This window comes from Oncorhynchus clarkii, chromosome 5 (assembly GCF_045791955.1).
Source record: "Oncorhynchus clarkii lewisi isolate Uvic-CL-2024 chromosome 5, UVic_Ocla_1.0, whole genome shotgun sequence".
Classification (NCBI taxonomy): Eukaryota; Metazoa; Chordata; class Actinopteri; order Salmoniformes; family Salmonidae; genus Oncorhynchus; species Oncorhynchus clarkii.
Window position 1 is genome coordinate 70,488,210 of NC_092151.1, and position 15,649 is coordinate 70,503,858.

A 15,649-nucleotide genomic window follows, 5' to 3' on the forward strand; every position below is an offset into this window, starting at 1 on the left:
TGTTTATGTTTCCTCTGCTCCATCCTTTTTATGTTTATTTCCTCTGCTCCATCCTTTTTGTTTATGTTTCCTCTGCTCCATCCTTTTTGTTTATGTTTCCTCTGCTCCATCCTTTTTGTTTGTTTCCTCTGCTCCATCCTTTTTGTTTATGTTTCCTCTGCTCCATCCTTTTTGTTTGTTTCCTCTGCTCCATCCTTTTTGTTTGTTTCCTCTGCTCCATCCTTTTTGTTTGTTTCCTCTGCTCCATCCTTTTTGTTTATGTTTCCTCTGCTCCATCCTTTTTGTTTGTTTCCTCTGCTCCATCCTTTTTGTTTGTTTCCTCTGCTCCATCCTTTTTATGTTTATTTTCTCTGCTCCATCCTTTTTGTTTGTTTCCTCTGCTCCATCCTTTTTGTTTATGTTTCCTCTGCTCCATCCTTTTTGTTTGTTTCCTCTGCTCCATCCTTTTTGTTTATGTTTCCTCTGCTCCATCCTTTTTGTTTGTTTCCTCTGCTCCATCCTTTTTATGTTTCCTCTGCTCCATCCTTTTTATGTTTCCTCTGCTCCATCCTTTTTATGTTTCCTCTGCTCCATCCTTTTTATGTTTCCTCTGCTCCATCCTTTTTATGTTTCCTCTGCTCCATCCTTTTTATGTTTCCTCTGCTCCATCCTTTTTGTTTATGTTTCCTCTGCTCCATCCTTTTTGTTTCCTCTGCTCCATCCTTTTTGTTTCCTCTGCTCCATCCTTTTTATGTTTATTTTCTCTGCTCCATCCTTTTTGTTTGTTTTCTCTGCTCCATCCTTTTTGTTTATGTTTCCTCTGCTCCATCCTCTTTGTTTGTTTCCTCTGCTCCATCCTTTTTGTTTGTTTCCTCTGCTCCATCCTTTTTGTTTGTTTCCTCTGCTCCATCCTTTTTGTTTGTTTCCTCTGCTCCATCCTTTTTGTTTATGTTTCCTCTGCTCCATCCTTTTTGTTTGTTTCCTCTGCTCCATCCTTTTTGTTTGTTTTCTCTGCTCCATCCTTTTTGTTTATGTTTCCTCTGCTCCCTCCTTTTTGTTTATGTTTCCTCTGCTCCATCCTTTTTGTTTGTTTCCTCTGCTACATCCTTTTTGTTTGTTTCCTCTGCTACATCCTTTTTGTTTGTTTCCTCTGCTACATCCTTTTTGTTTGTTTCCTCTGCTCCATCCTTTTTATGTTTCCTCTGCTCCATCCTGTTTATGTTTCCTCTGCTCCATCCTTTTTATGTTTCCTCTGCTCCATCCTTTTTATGTTTCCTCTGCTCCATCCTTTTTATGTTTCCTCTGCTCCATCCTTTTTATGTTTCCTCTGCTCCATCCTTTCCTCTCTGGGAGCTGGCAGCACAGACTGTCTGAACACTAACAAAGCCCAGGAATCCCCTATGAACTACAGCACCATCAATCTTTCTCGCTCTCTCTCTCTCTCTCTCTCTGTCCTTCTCTCACACGGTCTCTGTCTGTGTGGTTGTTTTCCTGGATTTTATTGTAGGCCTGTTTTTTCTACCTGTGTTCTTTGAGGGCTAGATTGAAGGTTTCCTGTTTTATTAAAGCTAAAACCAGACTTCACTCATGTTTTTGGTTCCTGTTGTGATTCATACAGGATGAATGTGAAAGGCAGGAATCTCACACACACACACACACACACACACAGGTGTTAGGAGTTGCTCAGCTCTGTAAAGACAAGAAGTCAGATTGGTGCATGCTGTTTCACAGCATTATATATTTGCATGCATCTTCACACTGTGTGTGTGTGTGGAGGGAGATCCAGTCATGCTGGTGTCATTTCTGAGCACATGGCATTACGTTTCTCTTTATAGCCTGGCCAGCATCCCTGTGAGAGGCTTTATAGAAGAGAAGTGAGGAAAGTAATAATACAGAGAGCTAAAACAGTGTGTGTGCACAGGCACATGTGTTTCAGAGTACAGATCTATGTTTTAGGTTTTGTGTGAAAGTTGTGTAGGGTGCTAGGCTGAGCTACTCTGGCAGACTGGGGGGAAAATGATGCTGTGTGTGTTGTACAGCATATCTGAAACGCATTAATACTCGGTCATTCTCTACTGCTACAATTCTACCACGTCGTTAGAGAAAGAAACTGAGGGAGAGGATGAGAGAGCGAGGGAGGCACAGTGCTGGCATAGAAGCAGCCATATCCTAAAGTGTGTGTGTGTGTGTGCAGTGATTGATTGACTTCCCTCTGATTGTTTTCATAGGCTGCGTTCACATAGGCAGCACAATTTTGATCTTTTTCCCCACTTTATTTTTTTAACCTATCAGATATTTTCAAATCAGCTCTTTTTCAGAGCTGATCTGAATGGTCAAAAGACAGATTAGTGAAAAGTGTGTTTGTGTGCGTGTTCCGTTTCTGTGTTCTTCAGTGGAACCCTGATCCTATGAGAGCTCTTTGTCCACCTGTGATTGTCTCATAAACAGGCAGTAAAGTAGAGGTTTGTTCATCTGAGTGTGTGCAAATCAGAGATGTGTAATAATTATAGTACAAACAGGCAAACAAGCTTGCTCTGTTAACAAGAGGTTGTTCTCATTTGAGGTAGCTGCTGTACCTTACAAAACCCTTCCAGTCAATTAAAAAAAAAAATGTGTACCTCTTTCCTCCAGCATCTTCAGAAGGTCCTTTGCTGCTGTTCTGGGATTGATTTGTACTTTTCACACCGAAGTACGTTCATCTCTAGGAGACAGAACGCGTCTCCTTCCTGAGCGGTATGACGGCTGCTTTGTCCCATGGTGTTTGTCCTTGCGTACTATTGTTTGTACAGATTAATGTGGTATCTTCAGGAGTTTTTATAAACTACTCCCAAGGATGAACCAAACTTGTGGAGGTCTACAATTTCTTTTCTGAAGTCTTGGCTGATATCTCTTGATTTTCCCTTGATGTCAAGCAAAGAGGCACTGAGTTTGAAGGTAGGCCTTGAAATACATCCACAGGTACACCTCCAATTGACTCAAATGATGTCAATTTGCCTATCAGATGCTTCTAAAGCCATGGCATCATTTTCTGGAATTTTTCAGGCTGTTTAAAGGCACAGTTAATTTAGTGTATGCAAATGTCTGACCCATTGGAATTGTGATACAGTGAATTAAAAGTGAAATAATATCTGTAAACAATCTGTCTGTAAACAAAAAGTAGATGTTCTAACCGACTTGCCAAAACTAGTTTGTTAACAAGAAAGTTGTGGAGTTGTTGAAAAACGAGTTTTAATGACTCTGTGACAACCTGTGTGTATGGAAACTTCCGACTTCAACTGCATGTCTTTGTAAAACTGGAAATCGAGTATTTTACATGGAACGAATGTCCCCCTCCTTCCTCCTGTCTTTTTTCACCCCCCCTTTTCTCTTCTGTGTCCTTGTCCTTTTTGTCTTCCATCTAGCCGCTATGTTCATGCACTCGCTATGCTGATCTCTGTTAATCTTTCGTTTCCCCTCTACCTCAGTATCATCTTTCCCTATTTTCTTTCTCTCCCTCCATTTTTACATCTTTGTAGCCCAGACTACCAGCTCTCTTTTGCTCGCTCTCTGAACTACAATCAATCAAATGTATTTAAAGCCCTTTTTTTACATCAGCAGATGTCAGAGTGCTATACAGAGACCCATCCAAAAAACCCAAACAGCAAGCAATGCAGATGTAGAACTACAGAAATGTGGTTCTCATTGTTCCTCCTCTCCTTGTCTTTAGAAAAGTGTTCCTGTCCTCCTTCTCTCTCCCCCTCACTTCACCTCCTCTACTCTCCACGGCTGACCCATCCTCCATTTTTACTACTTCTCTGTTCCTTACAGCTCATTCATACAGCGCTGTAATCAAACGTATAATGTAAATGCCAGCTGTGACCGAGCAGACTTACTAGTTTGACTGACTGTACACCATGTTCACTCAATGTCCTGGATGTTATTGTCTGTTTGCCATGGCGTGGTTGAAGGAGAGACGGACCAGGTGAGGCGTGGTGAGGACAGAGGGTATTTAGAAACCGTTTTATTTAGTATTTAACTACATGGAAAGTGATGGCAGAGCATGGCAGGTATTTACCTCCGTCAACTTGACGTTTGTCTGTACTGATTTTTTTTTTTGTTTTTTTGTTTTGAAATTATTATAATAATTTTTTACTGGAATAAACAGAAAGGCCATACCAGGGTTAACTTGAGCAGGGCGTGACTGACTATACTCATTATAAATACGTTGATAAATAACAGAAGGGAGAGACCATGGAGGAAACATTTGGCTTCAGCAGAATCATACGTCTTAAATTAACTCTCGCAAATAAAACCAAATATATTTACATACCAAAGCGAGCTGGGCTGTTCTCACATCACAAAGCACATTGTTACAATCCGTTTCCTCTCTGTGGGAACCCTGAAACAACAAGCCCAAACAAAGCAAGAGAGAGAGGGGGTGAGAGTTAAATGTACATGAAGACTGTACCAAGTCTTGTCAGCCTGGGGGGGGGGGCATGCCTCTCAACCCTGACTGTGGACCGTTTTTAACTGATGACATGATCATAAGGAACTTATTAAATCTTTAGTGCGCTGTGAAGAAAGGCATTCACTAGCAACAGACCCAGCTAGAGATGAGCAAAATAAAACGGCAAAATTAACCATTTATTTTCCAGTCAACATGTGTGAAATAAGCATCTGAAATTCCTAATGTAACCACCTTCATAGCGTATTGAAGTTTGACATTGTGGAGGACCATACAGAGTATAACATAGTGACTGTTGTAGAAGGCTGTGGCAGCTAGCTCTGTGTTAGAGTTCATACTTTGTCTGTCCACTGCTGTCTTTCACAGCACTATCATATGGCTGTCTGGCCATGCTAGGAGAGGACTCCATAGAAGCACAGCTGAAACAATAGCAGAACACTGTCATCTTCCCTTCAGAGAGGCTGAAGAAGAACCAGGGTTTCCATGAAGCAGTTTGATTTGGGATTTGGGTCTCGACAGCTAAACAGCTTCTCTGCTCCGCTTAAAAATGTATGGAAGGAAAATAATGTGAAGATGATGGGTAGCTTGGTGGAGAAGTTGAGACGTCACAGGGTGGGAGGGTTGGGATTAGGATGGGTCAAAGGTCATGGCATAGATAGTGGGGTGGAGACTGTTCCAGGCTCAGTCGATAGGTCGTATCATTATACGGACAGACTTGAGGGAGTACGATCCTCCTCCGTACTCAGCCCAGAAGATTCCATCCTGGAACTTACTGCGGTAAACCCCTCCGCTGTACCACACTCCATTCAGGTTGGTCTGACCACAGGCGTTGTACCACCAACCTCCCTTATGGAAGTGGGCACAGTTACCTAGCGATGGGAGAGGAGGAGAGAAAGGCTTAGTGGTACAGAATATTCTAGTGGTAGTTGTCACTTGAGCAGAGATGTTACAGAGATGGACCACAGTACAGAGAAGCTTGAGCAACAGTGTGCTTGGGAAACTGTAGCATAGCAGTGTGTTGGTGTACTAGTACAGTATTGTACTCGTATTCTAGCGTACACTGTTTTTCCCTTGTTTTACCTGAGAAAACATCCTTGTCCCTGTCCAGCGTGGTGAACATTTTCCCATTGTGGCTGCTGAGGGAGTCTCCAGCGTTTCCCTGGTAGGTACCCAGTCTCAGGCGGTAGCCCTCACTCTCAGGCTCCAGGCGGAAGCTGCTGTACTCAGCATACACCTTCTTCCCCACCCAGTCCTCCAGCTCTACCAGCAGCCTGTAGTCCCCCTGCTTTGCCAGGTTAAAGATGTTCTCCAGACCCAGCCAGTATTCACCGTCTATGTTCCCAAAGCCTTTCTGTAGGGGGAGAGACACAGCAGGTTATATTATATATGCTTTCCAGGTTCCAAGGGTTTCTAGTAAATGGTTAAAGGTTTGTGAGTTGTGTGGTGGTTGTGTAGTTTCACACCTAAAGCATTTAGAATGTTCCGGTCATCCACCAACTAGCCTAAACGGCAGCAGTTTTTCTAGTCAGGAGCAGAAGGAACCACACCTCTATCTGCAGACAGTAGATACAGTCACGCTCAGAGGACAAAAATGGTTAGTCAGTCGGTAGACTCCACTAATGTGATTTCTCGCCACATCATGTTAAAGGAAGCCAAACCTTCAGAATCAATGGAACATGTTGAATCTCAGTTGGAGACGATAATGTGTCAAAGTTCTGCCTCTGCTTTCCCAGTCAAGGTGAATTAACTGGCTGTGGCAGGGGAGAAAGACTATGGGGGCTGCACAGATACCACACACACAGACGCACACATTGGCAGGGCCAGGGCTTTCTCCAGAGTGATGGAGTGTGTTAGCAGCCCAGAGTGTGTTGGCGGAATGGTGTTGGTTATGTAACAAAGGAGGGGAGATTAGGGGGACGTGGAGCTTCTTACATCAGCCACCCTGTCCCTGCTGGGGTCACAGCTGATTGGAGGTTTGAGGGAGAGGGCTGGACTTTACAGGCCATGGGTTAGCTCCAATGGCTCAGTGGTTAACAATAGACCGATGGATGCAGATACTTTTGTTCTCTCGGTGTGTGTCAGTGTGTGATCGTCTGCGCTACACCACCTTGTAGTTCTCCCAGTTCCTGAAGAAGTTGACCGATCCATCCTTCCTTCTCTGTAACACGGTCCAGCCTCCGTTGTCTAAGCTGTGTTCACACCAGGCCTGGATCAGCTGTTCATTACTCTCTGCCTTCAGCAGGTACATCCCACTGGTGCTGTGGCCCGCCTGGCGCACCTGGTAGCAGTCCTTAAACGGACCTGAGAGAAAGGAGAGGGGGGAGGGAGGAATGGGTCAGTGCCTGCATCGTCATAGCCAATGTCTCTACTCTGTTTGTCCTTCAGTGCTGCTTCTATGACATAACATCCTCTTCACTAATCACCAAACCATATCCTGCCTCAGGTGAATAAGATGTCTTCTTTCATCACAGACACAAAATACATTATGTAGCGTCTGTACAAAACAACCTTCACACCAAATCAAAACCTACAACCTGATTTTGGACAGAATTACGGAATCACCTGAAAGGTTTACAACTACCAAATATTATTATTCCAAAACTATACAGCAAATGCTCTGGAAAACAACAGAAACCTGAAAACACCATCCAACCTGGAACTGAGTGAGTAATGTTTAGTCTAAAGCTATATTTTATTTCCAAAAGCCAAGAAGAAAAATACATACTTTACTTTATAAGGACTGAATGCTAAATTAAGGCTGCCAAGCTTGATACAACTTCAATTAGCACTGACGTGAGAGGTCTCAAAGCCCTTTCCATTGTTGGGCTAGAGTCGCACAGTCTACTCCAACCAAATGGAGAAGCCTTAGAAGCTGCCTCCCGCTGTTCAGAGGTAATTCAAATACAATGCCCTGTGTATGTAAAGAATGATAAGGCACGAAAAGAGCACAAAATGAAGCTCCTTATGGAATATCAAGACACTTTTTGCTGACTATTATAAAAATGGAAACGATACCCCGAGCAGGTCAGACCAGACCTCTTCTTAATATAGCCCCACAGTGGAAAGTCAACCTTCCAGCACAGAGTACTACTCCCTCATTGAAATGAAGGATACATTTACCCAGCTGGAGGTAAGGCAGGTGGAGCTGGAACAGCAGGCGATTGATTACACTACGCTCAGCACAGACCCAGACAACAGTCCAGCACAACAACACCCCCTTAACCAGACCCGGAGAGCTGGAGGTGGAGAGAGACATATCTGTACTCTGGACTAGAGGTCGACCAACTATGATTTTTCAACTCCGATATTGATTATTGGAGGACCAAAAAAAGACGATAGCAATTAATCGGCTGATTTTTCTTTTTACATTTTTTTTCTTTTTAGATGTAAAAATATATATGTATTTGTAATAATGACAATTACAACAATACTGAATGAACACTTTAAAAAAAAAAAATGTAACTTAATATAATACATCAATAAAATCAATTTAGTCTCAAATAATGAAACATGTTCAATTTGGTTTAAATAATGCAATAACAAAGTGTTGGAGAAGAAAGTAAAAGTGCAATATGTGCCATGTAAGAAAGCTAACGTTTAAGTTCCTTGCTCAGAACATGAGAACATATGAAAGCTGGTGATTCCTTTTAACATGAGTCTTCAATATTCCCAGGTAAGAAGTTTTAGGTTGTAGTTATAGTATTTATAGGACTATTTCTCTCTATACCATTTGTATTTCATATACCTTTGACTATTGGATGTTCTAATAGGTACTTTAGTATTGCCAGCCTAATCTCGGGAGTTGATAGGCTTGAAGTCATAAACAGCGCAATGCTTGAAGCATTGCGAAGAGCTGCTGGCAAACGCAGTAAAGTGCTGTTTGAATGAATGCTTACGAGCCTGCTGCTGCCTACCACTGCTCAGTCAGACTGCTCTATCAAATCATAGACTTAATTATAATATAACAACACACAGAAATAAGAGCCGTAGGACGTTAATATGGTCAAAGCAGAACAATCCACCCCGGATCCTGACCACGTCGACATCACAGCGAGTCAGACAAATGAAGAACCCCAAGCCCCCCACCCCCCACACACACCCACTGAGGACATAGGCGTGGCCAAAATTTTGAGAATTACACAAATATTAATTTCCCCAAAATTTGCTGCTTCAGTGTCTTTAGATATTTTTGTCAGATGTTACTATGGAATACTGAAGTATAATTACAAGCATTTCATAAGTGTCAACGGCTTTTATTGACAATTACGTGAGGTTGATGCATAGAGTCAATATTTGCAGTGTTGACCCTTCTTTTTCAAGACCTCTGCAATCTGCCCTGGCATGCTGTCAATTCACTTCTGGGCCACATCCTGACTGATGGCAGCCCATTCTTGCATAATCATAATAATCATAATTTTGTCCGAATTTGTGGATTTTTGTTTGTCCACCCGCCTCTTGAGGATTGACCACAAGTTTTCAATGGGATTAAGGTCTGGGGAGATTCCTTGAATGTATATTTGTGTCATTCTCAAAACTTTTGGCCACGGCTACACAAGAAACAGATTGTACTCCTTATGGACTCAAATGGGAAATGTATACAAGAAAAACAACATTTTTCCAAACAGTGTGTCTAAACTCTGGTGTCCAAACACCCAGCGCACCCTAGACCTTCTGCCTGAGAACCAACTAGGTTCACCCAGCCACATAATAATACACACAGGCACAAACGACTTGAGAGCACAGCAGGAAAGGGAGTGATTGAAAAAGCTTCTTCTACTTTCCCCGATGCACAAGTGCTTATATCCACCCTGCTACCAGAAATATCCTGCTACCATACAGCTGTTAAACTCAAGTATTTCCCGTGACTGTGCCTCAAAACCAAATGTTTACCTGGCCCACCACTCCACTCTGGACTTGAACAGCCTTTATGACCAGGTCTACCTATACAAGGCAGCAGTGCCCCCTCCGGACCTATGCATAGAGGACCCACGCTAAGAGGGCCTACATCGACCACATAACCTCCCCCCAAGTCAACCATGCCCACATTCCATTTAGACCCCCTCAGATCAGATCTATGGCCCTCCTGCCCACCCCATGCACACACCCTCACAAGAGGGCCTCATCATGGAAGTCACACACATGCACAGGCCATGAGCATGCAAACTGGCCAAACCCCCACTCTTACACTAGCCCAAGCCAATGGCATGTACCAGATTCTCAGCCACACGACCAAACACACGACCAACAACATTGGACATTTTATGGAACACAAAGCCTTCACTATCTCATCCTGGAATATCCAAGGTCTGAGGTCGTCTGCCTTTGGCCTAAAGAGCAGGAACCTGAACTTCATCAAAGACATTGAAATACAGACAGTCATCCTACAAGAAACATGATACAGAGGAGATGGACCCACTGGTTTCCCTCCCTTGTCCCTCTCCCTCCCTTTGTCCCTACCCCCCATTGGCCCTCTCCCTCCCTCTTGGCCCTCTCCTTGGCCTACCCCCCTTGTCCCTCTCCCTCCCCCTTTCGTCTTGTCCCTCTCCCTCCCCCTTTCGTCTTGTCCCTCTCCCTCCACTTTCTCCTTCCCCCCCTTGTCCCTCTCCCCCTTGGCCCCCTCCATTTTTCCCTGCCATCAGGCCTTTCTCTCTGGGCTCTTTCCTCTTCAGTCCTTTCAACTGCCAATAGTCCCAGCATTATTAGATTAGGAAAGTGCTGCTCTGCCTGAAGGAACTTTAGACTCACTCATGTGACACACACACGCACACACGCAACACTTAGACTTTACGCTGGGGGCTATTTTAGTTGCCAGGTTTCCTTCAGATGTGACGCTTGGCATTCAGGCCACTGTGTTCTTGGGGACCTTCAATGCAGCAGAAATGTTTTGGTACCATTCCCCAGATCTGTGCCTCGACACAATCCTGTCTCGGCGCTCTACAGGCTATTCCTTCGACCTTATTGCTTGGTTTTTGCTTTGACATGCACTGTCAACTGTGGGACCTTTTTTTTTAGACAGGTGTGTGCCTTTCCAAATTGTGTCCAATCAATTGAATTTACCACAGTTGGACACCAAGTTGTAGAAACATCTCAAGGATGATCAATGGAAACTGGATGCACCTGACCTCATTTTCGAGCAAAGACTCTGAATGCATATGTAAATAAGGTATTTCTGTTTTTCATTTTTAATTGGCAAAAAATTCTAAAAGCCTGTTTTCACTTTGTCATTATGGGCTATTGTGTGTAGATTGCTGAGGATTTTTGTTTATTTAATACATTTTTGAATAATGCTGTGACGTAGCAAAATGTGGAAAAGGCAAGGGGTCTGAATACTTTCTGAAGGCACTGTATATGGAAAAATTAGTTTAAACATTTTGACCAATCGATTGGTTGAAAGAACAGGACATCTCTGTTGACCACTTTTTTTTTTTTTTTTTGTCGGGGACCCGACTCCTCCTTTTTTCTTTTCTTTTTTTTCTTGAAAAACTCCACAGTCCGTAACGATTTACAAGCATTCCCAAAACATGATGCACAGTACTCCGTAATGTGTTGGATTTGCATTCAAGACAAAAAGTAAATTGCTTTGCCACATTTTTTGCAGTATTAATTTAGTGCCTTGTTGTAAAACGGGATGCATGTTTTGGATTATTTGTATTTTGTACAGGCATCCTTTTTACTCTGTCGATTAGCTTAGTATTGTGGAGTAACTGCAATGTTGTTGTTCCATTCCCCTGTCACAGCCATTAAACTCTGTTTTTTTTGGCCTCATGGTGAAATCCCTGAGCGGTTTCCGTCCTCTCCAGCAACTGAGTTAGGAAGGACGCCTGTATCTTTGTAGTGACTGGGTGTATTGATACACCATCCAAAGTATAATTAATACCATGCTCTAAGGGATATTCAATGTCTGCTTTTTTTACCCATCTACCAATAACCGGCCTTTGCGAAGCATTGGAAAACCTCCCTGGTCTTTGTGGTTGAATCTTTTTGAAATTCAGTGCTCGACTGAGGGACCTTACAATTAATTACCTGTATGTGTGGGGTACAGAGATGAGGTAGTCGTCATAAAATCATGTTAAACACTATTATTGCACACAGAGCGAGTCCATGCAACTTAAGTCCAAGATGGCGTAGCAGTCAGGTGTCTTGTAACATTTTGCTTAATGTTTAAACCGCGTTAAAACGTTTTCAAAAGATCTTAAAATTCCATGGCAATGTACAATGTAGAATAATGGTCCTATTACGTCTGTATGACCACTAGGGTTTGTTAATGAAGCTCTATCTACTGCAACCCTTTCCAGCCATAGAACGCAGCTACAGTAACATGTTGATAGCTACAATTGGTAACTTTTCAGACAATAAAAAAGTGACAATTCTGCTCTGGCATAATGTTCATTATTTGTTTTCCGTAACAACAAATGTCGCTGATTTGAATAGCTGCTGTTTTTATTTTGGGGGGGTGATAAGCTTTAATATTGCAGATTGTGGCTCCCGTCAATGTAATTGTCTGCATAATTTCCTATCCCCCATTTATAGAGTACCAGTACAGTTTGGACACACCTACTCATTCAAGAGTTTTTCTTACATTTTTACTATTTTCTACATTGCCAAATAATAGTGTAGACTATCTATGAAATAACACACATGGAATCATGTAGTAACCAAAAAAGTATTAAACAAGTCAAATATATTTTAGATTCACCCTTTGCCTTGATGACAGCTTTGCACACACTTGGCATTGTGTATTTTCCCCTAACCCTAACACCCCTCCCCTAATTAGAGTAAACTAATGAAAAACAACACTTAGGCTTCTAAATCCAGCTTATACATACTATATACATTTTACGAACACAGTATATTATACATTAGTTATCGTGTTATTTTTTGTCTCACACTTCAGCTCAACCCCTCCCATCTATCTCCGAACATCATCCAGTTTTGATTTCTATTTGCCAAATATTTTTCAACTGTGCTGTGGTGTTTCACAACAGTTCTGAACCTTTCTATTCTCATAATTTCTAAAGATTGTAAATGAAAGACACATGTTTTTGCTAAGATTATATTATTGTTTGATTTGACTGACTTTTCAAATCACAGAGCAGTACTATTTGCACAGTTGGTTCCAGGTAAATGTTGCAATTCTACAGCCATTCCTGAACCTGTGACCAAAAACAAGCTACCAAATCAAATAATCTTGTGGTTTTCTTCGCAGCAAAATCTGCAGCGCTGGGATGGTTTTATTATATATATATATATATATATCCACACATACAGTTGAAGTTGGAAGTTTAAATACACCTTAGCCAAGTACATTTCAACTCGGTTTTTCACAATTCCTGACATTTAATCCGAGTAAAAATTCCCTGTCTTAGGTCAGTTATGATCACCATTTTATTTTAAGAATATGAAATGTCAGAATAATAGTAGAGTGATTTTATTTCAGCTTTTATTTCTTTCATCACATTTCCAGTGGGTCAGAAGTTTACATACACTCAATTAGTATTTGGTAGCGTTGCCTTTAAATTGTTTAACTTGGGTCAAACGTGTCGGGTAGCCTTCCACAAGCTTCCCACAATAAGTTGGGTGAATTTTGGCCCATTCCTCCTGACAGAGCTGGTGTAACTGAGTCAGGTTTGTAGGCCTCCTTGCTCGCACACGCTTTTTCAGTTTTGCCCACACATTTTCTATGGGATTGAGGTCAGGGCTTTGTGATGGCCATTCCAATACTTTGATTTTGTTGTCCTTAAGCCATTTTGCCACATCTTTGGAAGTATGCTTGGGGCCATTGTCCATTTGAAAGACCTATTTGCGACCAAGCTTTAACTTCCTGACTGATGTCTTGAGATGTTGCTTCAATGTATCCACATATTTCTCTCCTCATGATGCCATCTATTTTGTGAAGTGCACCAGTCCCTCCTGTAGAAAAGCACCCCCACAACATGATGCTGCCACCACAGTACTTCACAGTTGGGATGGTGTTCTTCGGCTTGCAAGCCTCCCCCTTTTTCCTCCAAACATAACGATGGTCATTATGGCCAAACAGTTCTATTTTTGTTTCATCGGACCAGAGGACATTTCTCCAGAAAGTACGATCTTTGTCCCCATGTGCAGTTGCATACCGTAGTCTGGCTTTTTTTATGGCGGTTTTGGAGCAGTGGCTTCTTCCTTGCTGAGCTGCCTTTCAGGTTGTTGATATAGGACCCAATTTACTGTGGATATAGATACTTTTGTACCTGTTTCCTCCAGCATCTTCACAAGGTCCTTTGCTGTTGTTCTGGGATTGATTTGCACTTTTCGCACCAAAGTACGTTCATCTCTAGGAGACAGAACGCATCTCCTTCCTGAGCGGTATGACGGCTGCTTTGTCCCATGGTGTTTGTCCTTTGCGTACTATTGTTTGTACAGATGAACGTGGTACCGTCAGGTATTTGGAAATTGCTCCCAAGGATGAACCAGACATGTGGAGGTCTACAAGTCTTTATTTTTTTTTTTAGGTCTTGGCTGATTTCTTTGGATTTTCCCATGTCAAGAAAAGCACTGAGTTTGAAGGTAGACTTTGAAATACATCCACAGGTACACCTCCAATTGACTCAAATTATGTCAATTAGCATTTTAGAAGCTTCTAAAGCCATGACATCATTTTCTGGAATTTTACAACCTGTTTAAAGGCACAGTCAACTTAGTGTATGTGAACTTCTGACCCACTGGAATTACGATTATAAGTTAAAGAATCTGTCTGTAAACAATTGTTGGAAATATATTACTTGTCATGCACAGAGTAGATGCCAAAACTACAGTTTGTTACAATACATTTGTGGAGCTGTTGAAACACTTAGGTTGGGGTCATTAAAACTTGTTTATGTAAACTTCTGACTTCAATTGTACATATAAAGTGGGAAAAATGGTATGTGAACATAATTATAGTGACCAGTGTTCAATGACTACGTAGGGCAAAGCAGTCTCTAATGTTCAAGGCAGGGTATTGGGCGGAGGCTGTTTTAACAGTGCAATGGCTTGGAGATGGAAGCTGTTTATCAGTCTCTCGGTCCCAACTTTGTTGCACCTGTACGGTCTCCTCTTTCTAGATGGTAGGGGGGTGAACAGGCTTTGGTCGGGTGGCTGAGGTCCTTTATGACCTTCTTGGCCTTCCTGTGACAGCGGGTGCTGTAGATGTCTTGGAGGCTAGCAGTGTGCCCCCGACGATGCATTGGGCTGACCGCACCACCACCTTGTAAACTCTTTTTAAAAATTTGACCCCTTTTTCTCCCCAATTTTCGTGGTATCCAATTGTTTTTAGTAGCTCCTATCTTGTCTCATTGCTACAACTCCCGTACGGGCTCGGGAGAGACCAAGGTTGAAAGTCATGCGTCCTCCGATACCCAACCAAGCCGCACTGCTTCTTAAGCCAGCCGCACCAATGTGTCGGCAACCTTGGTTAGCGCGCACTGCGCCCGGCCCGCCACAGGAGTCGCTGGTGCGCGATGAGACAAGGACATCCCTCCCTAACCCAGACGACGCTAGGCCAATTGTGCGTCGCCCCACGGACCTCCCGGTCGCGGCAGGTTGCGACGGTTGCGACAGAGCCTTGGCGCGAACCCAGAGTCTCTGATCGCACAGCTGACGCTGCAGTACAGCGCCCTTAACCACTGCGCCACCCGGGAGTCCTATAAGTGAAATAATCTATAAACAGTTGTTGGAACAATGACTTGTGTCATCCACAAAGTAGATGTCGTAAACAACTTGCCAAAACTATAGTTTGTTAACCTCTTAACTTCTTGGCGCTACCCATCCCGTTAGTGGGATAATTTTCATCAGCAACCGCTGAATAGCATACCGCAACAGTCAAATAATATTACTAAAAAATATTCATATTCATGAAATCACAAGTGCAATATTGCAAAACACAGTTTAGCCTTTTGTTAATCCGCCTGTCGTCTCAGATTTTGAAATGATGCTTTACAGCGAAAGCAATCCAAGTGTTTGTGTACGTTTATCGATAGCATAGCATAACATCATGTACACTTAGCATCAGGAAGCTTGGCCACGAAATCAGAAAAGCAATCAAATTAATCGTTTACCTATGATCTTTGGATGTTTTCACTCACGAGACTCCCAGTTACACAAATGTTCCTTTTGTTCCATAAAGATTATTTTTATACCCAAAATACTGATGTTTGTTTGTCGCGTTATGTTCAGAAATCCACAGGAAAGAGCGGTCACGACAACGCAGAT

General features: G+C 42.5%; 2 protein-coding genes across 8 annotated transcripts in view; one reads left to right on the forward strand and one right to left on the reverse strand.

Moving 5' to 3' along the window:
* The window catches only part of LOC139409317 (Ral GEF with PH domain and SH3 binding motif 2), a 135,135-nt gene that overhangs the window by 64,641 nt on the left and 54,845 nt on the right, over window positions 1-15,649 (forward strand). The window lies entirely within an intron of this gene.
* The window catches only part of LOC139409318 (angiopoietin-related protein 1-like), a 43,985-nt gene continuing 32,399 nt past the window's right edge, over window positions 4,064-15,649 (reverse strand). For both annotated transcript variants that reach the window (XM_071154273.1, XM_071154272.1), the window contains exons 5-7: window positions 6,531-6,724; window positions 5,504-5,774; window positions 4,064-5,292 (exon numbers count right to left, since the gene is read on the reverse strand). In XM_071154273.1, the coding sequence (XP_071010374.1) occupies window positions 5,105-5,292; window positions 5,504-5,774; window positions 6,531-6,724 (653 nt within the window). In that variant the 3' untranslated portion in view covers window positions 4,064-5,104. The remainder of the gene's footprint in view (window positions 5,293-5,503; window positions 5,775-6,530; window positions 6,725-15,649) is intronic.